The sequence below is a fragment of the Podarcis cretensis genome (assembly GCF_951804945.1).
Source record: "Podarcis cretensis genome assembly, chromosome: 4".
Taxonomy (NCBI): Eukaryota; Metazoa; Chordata; class Lepidosauria; order Squamata; family Lacertidae; genus Podarcis; species Podarcis cretensis.
The window spans coordinates 8,310,943-8,324,867 of NC_137173.1; the positions used below are offsets into that span (position 1 = coordinate 8,310,943).

The following is a 13,925-nucleotide window of genomic DNA, read 5'->3' on the forward strand; positions in this document are numbered from 1 at the left end:
ATCACCCCTCCCAGTAGACCTGAGATCGAATCCTGCTCAGCGTACCTTTTTTTTTTTTCCAATCCTTTTGCTAACCTCCAGTCCTTTCTCATATTTCCATTGAAAGCATGTTAATAAATAATAATAATTTTTTATTTATACCCCGCCCTTCCTGGCTCAAAAAACCAGGCTCAGGGTGGCTAGCAACAAATTTAAAACACTTAATTGATGCAACAAAAAAACAGCATTAAATACAGTATAAAACATGAGTAACAATAAATTCAGAATTGCGGCCCCCTCCCACTAACTCACCCCCCCCCCGCTCCAATTTGAGAGGAGCCCAGCCACTGAATCTGTGCTCTGCTCAGCAGACCCCTAATGTAGGGGGCACATGAAGAAGGACCCCAAAGAATGATTTCAGGGTCTGGGTCAGTTCCTATGCAGAGAGGCGGTCCTTGAGGCGTGGCAGTCCTGCGCTCTTTAAGCGGGGGGAGTCCATCAGTTTTGTTAGATCAATTAAAGTAAATAGCATTAATTGGTTTTTCAATAAATGTGCCGTTAATGGTTGCTGTTTTGGATTTCATCACGTTATTATCTTATTTTTATTGCATTATTATTTATCAGCTCCCTGCTTGTGGAATGCTCTCCCCAGGGAAGTTCGCCTGGTGCCTTCATTACATACCGTATTTTTCGCTCCATAAGACACACACTTTTTTCCTCCCAAAAAAGTAAGGGGAAATGTCTGTGCGTCTTATGGAGCGAATGCGTGGTCCCTGGAGCCGAATTGCCCAGGGGCAAAAAGCAGGTCGTGGTTGGGGGGTTTTTTTAGAAAGAGGGAAGGGGGTGTTGAAAGGAAGCCGCTGAGCAGCTGATTGGCAAGCGATCGGAGGGAGATAAGGGACGCTAGAGATAAAGGAGGCTGCCTGGGAGGGGGGAGGTAAAGACAGTGAACTTGCAAGGAGAGGAGACAGGAAGACTAAAACAAGCAATGAGGAGAGAAATTAGAAGAAAAGGAGGAGCAGACAACTGCTCCAGCTTAGGAAAAGACACAAAGGCAAACAAGAGGGAAGGGAGTGTTGAAAGGAAGCAGCTGATCGGTAGGATCGGGAGGGAGATAAGGGACGCTAGTGATAAAGGAGGCTGTCTGGGAGGGAGGAGGTAAAAGCCCATGGATCCTCAGGATTTTTGCATTGGGTCACCCCAAATTCACCATCAGATCACATAGCATGTGCATGGCTACAGCCTGCACCAAAAAAAATCACGCATCCAGTGTATCGTGGGGCCGCAATGGCGCAAAAACGTGGTTACAAAGCATGGATCCACATGGATCCTCAGGATTTTTCCATTGGGCTACCCCAAACTCACCGTCAAATCACATATCATGTCTGTGGCCACATCATGAACCACAAAAATCATACATCCACTGTTTCGTTCAGAATATTTTTTTTTCTTGTTTTCCTCCTCTAAAAACTAGGGGCGTCTTATGGTCAGGGGTGCCTTATGGAGCGAAAAATACAGTATTTTTTTTTAGGCGCCAGGCAAAAATGTTTCTCTTCAACTAGGCCTTGGGCTGATTCATATTCTGTAGCCTTTCAAACGTGTCTGTGAGAAGGTGGGGAGGCTATTGTCTTTCTGTTTTTATAATTATTTACTTGTTTTTATTCTGTGTTTTATTCTGTGAGTCGCCCCTGAGACGGTCAGGCCGGCTTGCAGAGTTTCAAAACAGAAGGAAAACGAGTTTTCTGTCGCTGTGCTAGGAGAATAGCGCAGAGTCGCTTCCTCATGAGTTTGAGAGCCCATGGATTGTGAGCTCCTTGCCTAGAAACCTGGTCAGGCGCATGAAAAGTTCGGTTCCTGACATTCTCCTTGTCCGTTTCAGGTGGCGAATGGGCAGCATCCACAGCTACAACCCTGAACAGATCATGCTCAGTGCCGCCGTCCGAAGGTCCAGCCGGGATGTCAACATCATGAAGGAAAAACTAATCTTCTCAGGTGAGGCAATTTGAGGCTGGATTCCATGAGGCTATAACTTGATCTGCGGCGGAGAAGTAACTTCCTGTGGGTGTCTTGCTCTTCTTCGGGTCTTCAATTCGAGTCTCGCCACAAATTCATTGTCATGCGGCTAAGGTTAAGTCTTTTTTAAACATTACAGACCCAGCCCAAGGTTTTGCAGAGTCACTGCTTTAAATGGTAATGTACCGGTAAAAAGGTAAAGGTAAAGGGACCCCTGACCATTAGGTCCAGTCGCAGACAATTCTGGGGTTGAGGCGCTCACCTCACTTTATTGGCCGAGGGAGCCGGCGTTCAGCTTCCGGGTCATGTGGCCACCATGACTAAGCCGCTTCTGGCAAACCAGAGCAGCGCACGGAAACGCCGTTTACCTTCCCGCCGGAGCGGTACCTATTTATCTACTTGCACTTTGAGGTGCTTTCGAATTGCTAGGTGGGCAGGAGCTGGGACCGAGCAACGGGAGCTCACCCCGTAGCCGGGATTCGAACCGCCGACCTTCTGATCAGCAAGTCCTAGGCTCTGTGGTTTAACCCACAGCGCCACCCGCGTCCCTGTACCGGTACTTTTGAATAAATAAGGTGTACTATTCATTGTATCAAATTGTAGATTTCAACGGAAGTCTCATAAAATTCAATGAGAAAAGCAGAAGACCCAGTGGATCAGTTCATTCTCCAGTCAGTTCATGCATAAGGTCCATACATGTATAAGTATCTATTCCCCCTGTCTGTTCAAAGAGTCCAATAATCCACATGAAGGGTTGTTATAGTTCCACAGAATCCTTTCACAGAGTCTAAGACAATATGTAATATGTAATTTTACAATATGCAATATTACAGGATAGTGGATCTTATAGCATAGTAAAGGTAAAGGGTAGAGGAACCCCTGACCATTAGGTCCAGTTGTGACCGACTCTGGGGTTGTGGCGCTCATCTCGCTTCATTGGCTGAGGGAGCCGGCGTACAGCTTCCGGGTCATGTGGCCAGCATGACTAAGCTGCTTCTGGCGAACCAGAGCAGCGCACGGAAACACCGTTTACCTTCCCGCCAGAGCAGTACCTATTTATCTACTTGCACTTTGACGTGCATTCGAACTGCTAGGTTAGCAGGAGCAGGGACCGAGCAACGGGAGCTCACCCTGTCACGGGGATTCGAACCTTCTGATCGGCAAGTCCTAGGCTCTGTGGTTTAACCCACAGCGCCACCAGCGTCCCAATAGCATAGTAGTGGTTGCTATAAGATCCACTATCCTGTAATATTACATATGAGCCTGTTCTACTGATGAAGCCTAGGGTGGCGATACAAGGCTAATATTCTGGAAATCCTTGCCTTAGACTCTGTGAAAGGATTCTGTGGAACTGTAACAACCCTTCGTGTGGATTATTGGCTTCAATAGGGGGAAATTGAACCCTGGTCTCCCAGCTCCTAGTCTGACACTCTAACCACTACATCGCACTGCCTCGCGTTAACTGCAGCATCTATTCAGATCCTTCGCCTTCGCCTTCTAACACCCCACACTTTCTCTTTCCTCCTCAGAGATCAACAGCGGCATCGAGACGACGGACGAGCTTTCGCTGTGCTCGGAGAACGGCTACGCCAACGAAGTCGTCACCCCCCTGGACCACCGGGAAGTGAAGCTTCGTATCAACTGAGGGGGCAGCGGAGGAGCGCTTGGGGGGCTCTGGAACCTTCCGACGCTTCCTTGGTCCTTGCATGGACTGCCTGGGACTCTTAATGCAACGGACTTCGTGCGGGTGGCCTGGTGCCTCTCAGGAAACTGAAGCTAGACTGGGTTTCTTTGATTTTTTTGTCATTGTTGTAAATATCCCCCCCTTTTTGTGACCCCTTTTCTTGCCTATCATGGGATTGGGGGCGGGTGGGGCAGGATTCGGCATGTTTGCGAGGAGCGATCTGGCGATGGGACCCACTAGAAGATAGCCTTCAAAGGTGTTGCCGGACTACAAGTCCCATCATCCAGGACCATGCATGGCTACAGCTGATGGGAGTTGTAGTCCAACGTCGTGCAGGGTCATGTGACGGAAGGATCCCCACTGTCTTTCTCTCCTCTCCTGGTGCAGCGATTGTTAGCTGAACTTATTTAAAGATGTATGTTGTGACGCCTTGGCGAAGCGTGGTTATTATCCATATTTTTTATGGGTTTGAAATCTTCTGGGCGCTGGGAAGGTGTCCAGCCAGAAATCTGAGGGCTGCATTGCCTATCTAGACAACGATCCAAGAGCCGTGTGACTGGTGGCGGAGCCAGAAGCAGAAGTGGGGAGGAAATACCGTATTTTTCGCTCTATTGTTGTTGTTTAGTCGTTTAGTCGTGTCCGATTCTTCGTGACCCCATAGACCAGAGCACGCCAGGCACTCCTGTCTTCCACTGCCTCCCTCAATTTGGTCAGACTCATGCTGGTAGCTTCAAGAACACTGTCCAACCATCTCGTCCTCTGCCGTCCCCTTCTCCTTGTGCCCTCCATCTTTCCCAACATCAGGGTCTTTTCCAGGGAGTCTTCTCTTCTCATGAGGTGGCCAAAGTATTGGAGCCTCAGCTTCAGAATCTGTCCTTCCAGTGAGCACTCAGGGCTGATTTCCTTCAGAATGGATCGGTTTGATCTTCTTGCAGTCCATGGGACTCTCAAGAGTCTCCTCCAGCACCAGAATTCAAAAGCATCCATTCTTCGGCGATCAGCCTTCTTTAGGGTCCATCTCTCACTTCCATACATCATTACTGGGAAAACCATAGCTTTTAACTATACGGACCTTTCTTGGCAAGGTGATGTCTCTGCTTTTTAGGATGCTGTCTAGGTTTGTCATCGCCTTTCTCCCAAGGAGCAGGCGTCTTTTAATTTCGTGACTGCTGTCATCATCTGCAGTGATCATGGAGCCCAAGAAAGTAAAATGAGAGATTATCGCTCTATAAGGCGCACTTTTCCCCCTCCAAAAATTAAGGGGAAATGTGTGTGCGTCTTATGGAGCGAATGTAGGCTCCATGGCTTCAGCCAAAGCAACACGAAGCCTCCGAAGCACAGAGGGAGCGCTCCCGCCACGCACTGGAGGCTTCGCGTTGCTTTCGCTGAAGCTTGGAGAGCAAGAGGGGTCGGTGCACACCAATCCCTCTTGTTCTCCTGGCTTCGCTGAAAAGGCGCTGTACAGCTTTCCCACTCTGCGCCGCACCCCTTCAGCGAAGCGGAAGGAGAAATGGAAGGGGCTCCGTTCCTCCTGCCGCTTCACTGAAGGGGTGCTGAGCAGAGAGGGGGAGAATTTTTTCCCCTTGTTCTTCCCCTCTAAAACTAGGTGCGTCCTATGGTCGGGTTTGTCCTATAGAGCGAAAAATACGGTACATTCCAAGGACGCATTGAAGACGGGCAAGGGTGCTTGGGGTGAGAAGCAGGGCTTGCGAGGGTTCTGGGGGCCACATAGAGAGCCCTGGAGGGCCGATTTCAATGTGTTTTGTGGTTTCCCGATCCTGATTTTCAGGTAGGGTGCTGTGCAGAGTGAGAAAAGCTCCAAGCACGAAGAAGGGAGATGTTAACTGGAAATATTTTACAAGCCTGAATGTGGAATGACTTTGATCTTCCTGCTTTCTCAATGGCGTTAAGAGGGAGCAGGGCCGTTTTAAGCATATCCAGAGCCGTGGTGCAAAGATCCCTCCGGCGCCCCGCCATGCAACTCCAAAACAAAGGAGAGGGCAGTGGAAAATGTCCTCTGCCTCCTCCACCACCCCCATCCCCGGCGTGGTAGTGGTGATCAAGCAGGCAAATGTGCTGGCGGACATGCTTTCTGGCGTCAGGGTACCGGGAAGGCTGTGTGTTGCCCTTTGCCAGGATGCAGGAGGAGGACAACGACCGGGATTAGGGCCATCTTTAGCTGTGCTGGGCCCAGGGGTAACCCAAGTACCGCGGTCCAGGTCCGGTCCAGAATCCGTAGGTTCCGCTAGGAGTCAATCCGAAAGGGCCAAGGCAGGACATGAGGCAGGAAACCAGGCAAGGACAGGTACAGGATCTCAGGCAGGATCTAACATACAGCAATGTTGCTCCCACAACCTGGGGTGGGGTCCATTAGCCTTTTATCTCTGTCGGGGTAGCAGCTGGTCCTGATCCCCCGGCGACTCACCTCCCTGTTTCGCCCAAAGACGAGCACTCCTCCTGCGAGTACTCAGGTCTCTCCTTCTCTCAGACCTGAGTCTCTGCAGCTCGGGAGACGTGGGTGGGTTACTAGACCCAGAGGCCGCCTCAGCCTCCCCTGACCAAACCGGTAGTGGAGCAGCTGTAAGTGATGGCCCAGCTGGAGGCAACGAGGTGATCCCCACATCTGGAGCCAGGGCAGGCTCAGGCCCCTGACTCGGCCCAGCTGGTGCTTGTTGCAGGGGAACCTGTGCAGACTGGGACTCTTCAGGATCAGGCCCCAGACTTGGTTCAGGTGATGCCTGAGGCAAAGGATCCGGTGCAGAGTGAGACTCCTTTGGTGCCAAGCCGCGCAGCTACCCCGCTCGCTAGGGTGCCGTTGAGAGGCCCAGGCGCAACGAACCACTAAGACCAATGGGAAAGACGGCTCTGAGAGGGAGAATGGTGCATGGCAAAAAGCAGTTGTGGGGTGATCATTGGGTCGCCTCACTGAAGGCTGTGCTAAGAATAAAGGCTGCAAGCAGTACATCCCACATATAGGAGCAAATCTCATTTCCTGGATCTCTCTCTAGGGCAGCGGTTCTCAACCTGTGGGTCCCCAGATGTTGTTGGACTACAACTCCCATCATCCCTGACCTCTGGTCATGCTGCTAGGAATGATGGGAGTTGTAGTCCAACAACATCTTGGGATCCACAGGTTGAGAAACACTGCTCTAGGGAGGCCGAGTCAAGGTGCAAGACTGATGCATTGTTTCTTAAAAACAGGGGGGGTTCTCCAGATGTTTTGCTGGACTTGCAACCCCAGGAGATTTATTTTCATTCCCCAAGGTTTATGTACCGCTTGATTCTCATAAAACATCAAAGTGGTTTACAGAAGCAAAAAAGAGGGACAAAATGACCAGTTAAAAACAGCTCTTTAAAACGGTCCGCAAATAAATTAAATCAGCACACCGGGTTAAAAACACCTGTCGACATTTTACGTATCTTGTTAGGTTTTCCTAAACGAAAATGTTTTCAGCGGGGTGTCAAAAGGAGTGCAGTGGTACCTTGGTTCTCAAAATTAATCTGTTCTGGAAGTGCAATCCAAAACCAAAGCGTTCCAAAACCAAGGCGCGCTTTCCCATAGAAAATAATGCAAAATGGATTAATCTGTTCCAGACTTTTAAAAACAACTCCTAAAACAGCAATTTAACTTGAATTTTACTATCTTAACGAGACCATTGATTCATAAAACGAAAGCAATAATCAATGTACTGCAGTCACACAGTCAATCAGTAGCTGAACTGGGTTCCACGCAGTTACAAAAACAACAAAAAAGAGCCACAAAACCACAAAATAAATAGCAAAAACAGACAGACCTCAGCATAACACTCAAAACGGAAGTGCGGCACTCAAATTGGAAGCATGACACTCAAAACAGAGCATGTTCGGCTTCCAAAAAAAGTCCGCAAACCGGAACACTTCCTTCCGGGTTTGCAGTGTTTGGGTTCCAAGTTGTTTGAGTACCAAGGCATTTGAGAACCAAGGTACCACTGTACAGTGAAGGTACTGATGTGAACCGGCAGGGAGTTCCAAGTGCGAGTTCTGCCACACTAGAAGATTGATTTCTTACAACAGTGAAATATTATTTGGCACCTTTAATGGTGTAAGTTCTGCAGATGGAACGTCCACATACAGGTAAGGCGACCCTACAAGTAAACTGGTTCCAAGCTGTTCAGGGCTTTATATACTAACACAGGCATAGGCAAACTCGGCCCTCCATATGTTTTGGGACTGCAACTCCCATCATCCCTAGCTAACAGGACCAATAGCCAAGGGATGATGGGAGTTGTAGTCCCATGATGTCTGGAGGGCCGATTTTGCCTATGCCTGTACTAACACCTTGAATTTGGTTCAAGCAATGCAGGTCTCTGAACAGAGATGTTAGCAATTATGCCACAGCATTCTGCACTAACGGCAGCTCCCGGATCAAGCACAAGGAAGCCCCACACAAAGTGCATTGTCGTATTCTCGAACCAATGAATTCAAATTGCAAGAAAGGAGAGTCCGACTGAACGTTAGGAGTAACTTTTGGACAGTGAAATCTGTTTGATGGGAACGGTCTCTCTCAGAAGGTGGTGGACTCTATCTCCTTGGAGGATTTCAAGCAGCGGTTGGGTGGCCATCTGTCAGGAATTCTTTTTCTTTTTTTTTAAAGTCCAAACAAAGTTTATTTGTCTTCTTTCTATGCATTTTTTTCCTTCCAGAAAGCTAATACAGTGGAGCACCTATTCACACGGGCTGCACACACCATGCATTTAAAGAACACCAACTCCATAAAAGAACTATGGGAGCTGTAGTTTTCCCCTCACAGAGCTACAAATCCTAGAACCCTTAACAAACTACAGGATTCTCTTTCTGTGTGTGTGTGTGTGAATTAAATGCATGTATATACATCCATAGGGATGCGGGTGGTGCTGTGGGTTAAACCACAGAGCCTAGGGCTTGCTGATCAGAAGGTCGACTGTTCAAATCCCTGTGACGGGGTGAGCTCCCGTTGCTCGGTCCCTGCTCCTGCCCACCTAGCAGTTTGAAAGCACGTCAAAATGCAAGTAGATAAATAGGTACCATTCCGGTGGGAAGGTAAACGGCGTTTCCGTGCGCTGCTCTGGTTCGCCAGAAGCGGCTTAGTCATGCTGTCCATGTGACCTGGAAGCTGTATGCCGGCTCCCTCGGCCAATAAAGCAAGATGAGCGCTGCAACCTCAGAGTCAGCCACGGCTGGACCTAATGGTTAGGGGCCCTTTACCTTTACCTTTATATACATCCATATTTATTTTGCAACATTGCTTTGCTTACTGCTTTGCTTTAAAAATTCAGGAGATGGCTCCAAGTCAATTCGGAGGAGAGCTAGCAATCATAGGCAATATGAAAGGGTTTGAACGACTCCTCTCTGTTTCACAAATCCATTTCATTTTTTCTTTTCTTTTCTTTTCTTTTCTTTTCTTTTCTTTTCATTTCATTTCATTTCATATTTATTTATTTATTTATTTATTTATTTATTTATTTATTTATTTATTTATTTAAGATTGAATTGCCAGGACACTGACAAACTGGAACGTGTCCAGAGGAGGGCAACCAAAATGGCCAAAGGCCTGGAAACGATGCCTTATGAGGAACGGCTAAGGGAGCTGGGCATGTTTAGCCTGGAGAAGAGGAGGTTAAGGGGTGATATGATAGCCATGTTCAAATATATAAAAGGATGTCACATAGAGGAGGGAGAAAGGTTGTTTTCTGCTGCTCCAGAGAAGCGGACACGGAGCAATGGATCCAAACTACAAGAAAGAAGATTCCACCTAAACATTAGGAAGAACTTCCTGACAGTAAGAGCTGTTTGACAGTGGAATTTGCTGCCAAGGAGTGTGGTGGAGTCTCCTTCTTTGGAGGTCTTTAAGCAGAGGCTTGACAACCATATGTCAGGAGTGCTCTGATGGTGTTTCCTGCTTGGCAGGGGGTTGGACTCGATGGCCCTTGTGGTCTCTTCCAACTCTATGATTCTATGATTCTATGAACCATATTAGTTTTATTCTATTTCTCAAATCATCTACCCATTAAATTTATGCATAGGTACCAACAATAATTTTGAACAAGAAACCTATTTCTTTTTTCTTTTTAGAATATGTGTGCTTTTAGACTGGGCTTTTAGAGATGGCTGATTGCCTTTCCTAATGTAGTTTTTTTTCCGTGGCTTTCTGACTGCCCATTAATTGTTCCTTTTTCATGTTATTTGCAATGCTTTTGTGTCTGTTTCAGTTACCAACTGTTAGCCCCACTGAATTTTTGTTTTCTAAAGAAAGGCAGGCTATACAGTTTAAAAAATAGTAACAATATTTTTTAAGTATGGTGTGAAAACACTTTTGCCTGCCAGGAATTCTTGAGCTGTGATTCCTGCATTTCAGGGGGTCCCTTCCAATTCTGCAATGCTATGAGCCTGTGATTTCAGTGTTGAACTAACCAATGCGCAAACTGCTGGGTCCAAGTTCCTGCCAATCCAGAAATCCGTCTTAGGAGGGGAATTATTTATTGAATCTGCATGAAATCAAAATGCATATGGTATTGGGGATTAGTTCAGCAACTGTACACGTAGAACTGCGCTATACATTTGAAGGCAGCTAGACTGGTGACTGGGAGTGGCCGCCAAGACCACATAACACCAGTCCTGAAAGACCTACATTGGCTCCCATTACGTTTCCAGGCACAATTCAAAGTGTTGGTGCTGACCTTTAAAGCCCTAAATGGCCTCAAAGGCCCAGTCGACCTGAAGGAGCGTCTCCACCCCCATTGTTCAGCCCGAACACTGAGGTCCAGCTCCGAGGGCCTTCTGGCAGTTCCCTCCCTGCGAGAAGTGAGGTTACAGGGAACCAGGCAGAGGGCCTTCTTGGTGGTGGCATCCGCCTTGTGGAACGTCCTCCCACCAGATGTCAAGGAAATAAAGGACTACAGTGGTACCTTGGGTTACATACACTTCAGGTTACAGATGCTTCAGGTACAGACTCCAATAACCCAAAAATAGTACCTCGGGTTAAGAACTTTGATTCAGGTTGAGAACAGAAATCGTGTTCCGGTGGTGCAGTGGCAGAGGGAGGCCCCATTAGCTAAAGTGGTGCTTCAGGTTAAGAACGAACCTCCAGAACGAATTAAGTTCTTAACCCGAGGTACCACTGTATCTGACTTTTAGAAGACATCTGAAGGCAGCCCTGTTTAGGGAAGCTTTTAATATTTGATGAATCATTGTATTTTAATATTTTGTTGGAAGCCGTCCAGAGTGGCTGGGGAAACCCAGCCAGATGGGCAGGGTATAAATATATTATTATTATTATTATTATTATTATTAGTATTATTATTATTATTACACACACGTCTTACTACCCGAACCCAACACGTTCTCAGAAAATGGTTCATTAGGTGAGCTTTTGTACAACAAGTCCACAATTTCCATTGATCCCTATGGGGAAATCTCTAGAATGTGTTCCTGACTATGGAATTTTGACCCCAAAATGACAACAGCAACAACAACCAGGAAAAACCCTCTGAACCCTCAGAACCATAGAATTGTAGAGCTGGAAGAAGCAGGAGGTTCTGCAAAAAGGGTTTGCAAAGAGCAAACATGGAATGCAAAGTGCTCACTTCTTGTAAGGATTACAGTCCTGGACATGCGCTCAACAGACACACAGAGAACATAGGAATCTGCATGACTAAGGATGCAGGGCAAGGCTCCTGGATCAGGCCAGTGGCTTAGCTCAGTGTTTCCTGCACTGACTGGCAGCATCTCTTCACAGCTGCCGAAAAGGAGCCTTACCAGGAGATGCCAGCGTTGAACCTGGCGCCTTCTACTTAGCTAGGATAGCTCATTCAGAAAAGCACGAGACTCTGAATCTCAATGTCGTGGGTTCGAGCCCCACATTGGGCAAAATATCCCTGCATTGCAGAGGGTTGGACTAAATAATAATAATAATAATAATAATAATAATAATAATAATAATTATTATTTTTACCCCACCCATCTGGCTGAGTTTCCCCAGCCACTCTGGGTGGCTCCCAATCAAGTGTTAGAAACAGTACAGCGTTAAATATTAAAAACTTCCCTGTACAGGGCTGCCTTCAGATGTCTTTTAAAGATAGGCTAGCTGCTTATTTCCTTGACATCTGATGGGAGGGTGTTCCACAGGGCAGGCGCCACCACCGAGAAGGCCCTCTGTCTGGTTCTCTGTAACCTCACTTCTCGCAATGAGGGAACTGCCAGAAGACTCTCGATGCTGGACCTCAGTGTCTGGGCTGAATGATGGGGGTGGAGATGCTCCTTCAGGTATACTGGACCGAGGCTGTTTAGGGCTTTCAAGGTCAGCACCAACACTTTGAATTGTGCTCAGAAACGTACTGGGAGTCAATGCAGATCTCACAGGCCCGGTGTTAGTGGTCCCGGCGGCCACTCCCAGTCACCAGTCTTGCTGCCGCATTCTGGATTAATTGCAGTTTCCGGGTCACCTTCAAAGGTAGCCCCACGTAGAGCGCATTGCAGTAGTTCAAGCGGGAGATAACTAGAGCATGCACCACTCTAGTGGGCAGGTAGGGTCTTATCCTGCGTACCAGATGGAGCTGGTAGACAGCCGTCTTGGACACAGAACTGACCTGCGCCTCCATGGACAGCTGTGAGTCCAAAATGACTCCCAGGCTGCACACCTGGTCCTTCAGGGGCACAGTTACCCCATTCAGGACCAGGGAGTCCTCCACACCTGCACGCCTCCTGTCCCCCCAAAACAGGACTTCTGTCTTGTCAGGATTCAACCTCAATCTGTTAGCTGCCATCCCTCGCGGTCCCTCCCATCTCCATGACTCTATGATTCTCTACATGCAAAACTGATTTTCTACCACCGAGCCGAGACCCTTTCCCATATTAGTGCCAGCTGTTCTAGAATGGTTATAAAGCTGAGCGTCATCTGCAGGGTCCGGGTTCGAATCCCTGCTTAGCTTTCCCTGAGTGGCCTAAGGAGGTGAACCAGGGGCTGCAGACATCGGGAACCCTGTGTTGCCAGATCCACTAGGCCATGGGCTTAACCTGGGCCGTTCCACCCTGAAAACGTCTCCTTTTCTGTGCAAATTTGCCAGGCTCTCGCTCAAACGATGCTTTTCCTCCGGGCCACAACTGCTTTTCCAGATGGGCCGCTGACTCTAAGCTCTCCCCTGGGTGAACTCCCCTCTGCAACCTCACACCCTCCCTTCTGCAGAGGCGACAAGGAGATTTCCCCCTGCCTGAGCCGTCACTTGGCAGCTGCAGCGAATGCCAAGCAGATCCTCCGAGCGCATCATAATTACCAGGAACAAAGCTGAACCCGATCGTCTCTTGCTTTGTGGCTTGGAGACTAGAGGGTTATTATTTGTCTTGGGCAAGCGCAAAAGCAAAGGGAGTGTCCTATTTTATTTTTGCTGGCCAGTTTACATCGGTCAAGGGATTGCCAGAACCAAGCTGTGATGCTCTTTGGTCCAATGCCTTCGGATCAACACACACCTGAGCCATTATCCTTCCATTCCAGGTGATGGGATCTCCATCGGACAGGTGAGAAAGACCTTCCAAGCAAAGGGGATGATGCCTATAAGCAAAAAGATCAGGCGAGGGGGATGTAGGAATCTGCCTTCTACAGAATGTTGGTGCCTCGAGCTGAGCACTGACTGGCAGCAGCAGCTGCCCAGGGTTTCAGGCAAAGGGTTCTCCCAGCCCTACCTGGGGTTGCAGGAGGCGCGAAGCAGACACCCTACCACTGAGAATACTTTCCCATATTAGATCAAGCTGCTCCACTAGCATGGGTATATAGCTGAATGTCATCTGCAAGGTCTTGGGTTCGAAACCCCGTTCACTTTTCCTAGGATTTGAATTGAATTCCTGCGGCTTGATGGAGGTAGAAACTGTCTCTCATGTCTTGTTACACTGCCGTTTATACAGGGATATACGCTCGGTATTTATCCCTCCTGTTATACAAAAATCTCCAAATGGGTCCAGACTTCAATGTCTAAAACTCCTGGTAGAGGACAAGAATCTGGAGATCACACTAAGGGTGGCCAAATTGTATGCGACTGCCATAAAACCTAGGGAACAAGCTGTACTACCAAAATGATTAAGGTTTTAAATGACAATTTTAGGTTATATTTTAGTGATCAAGATTTAATATATATTTTTAACTGCCGCTATATCTGAATTGCCTCTGTTATACCCAATTGCAATTCAATGTATTCCTGTTATGTTTTATGATTTTCCTGATATTGTAAGTGAGCCGGAACTA

At 47.8% G+C, this 13,925-nt stretch overlaps 1 protein-coding gene across 2 annotated transcripts in view; it reads left to right on the forward strand.

Moving 5' to 3' along the window:
• The window catches only part of GDPD5 (glycerophosphodiester phosphodiesterase domain containing 5), a 183,609-nt gene extending 179,507 nt beyond the window's left edge, over positions 1-4,102 (forward strand). For both annotated transcript variants that reach the window (XM_079973809.1, XM_079973810.1), the window contains 2 exons: positions 1,859-1,971; positions 3,522-4,102. In XM_079973809.1, coding sequence (XP_079829935.1) covers positions 1,859-1,971; positions 3,522-3,637 — 229 coding nt within the window. In that variant the 3' untranslated portion in view covers positions 3,638-4,102. The remainder of the gene's footprint in view (positions 1-1,858; positions 1,972-3,521) is intronic.
• Positions 4,103-13,925: the final 9,823 nt, after the last annotated feature.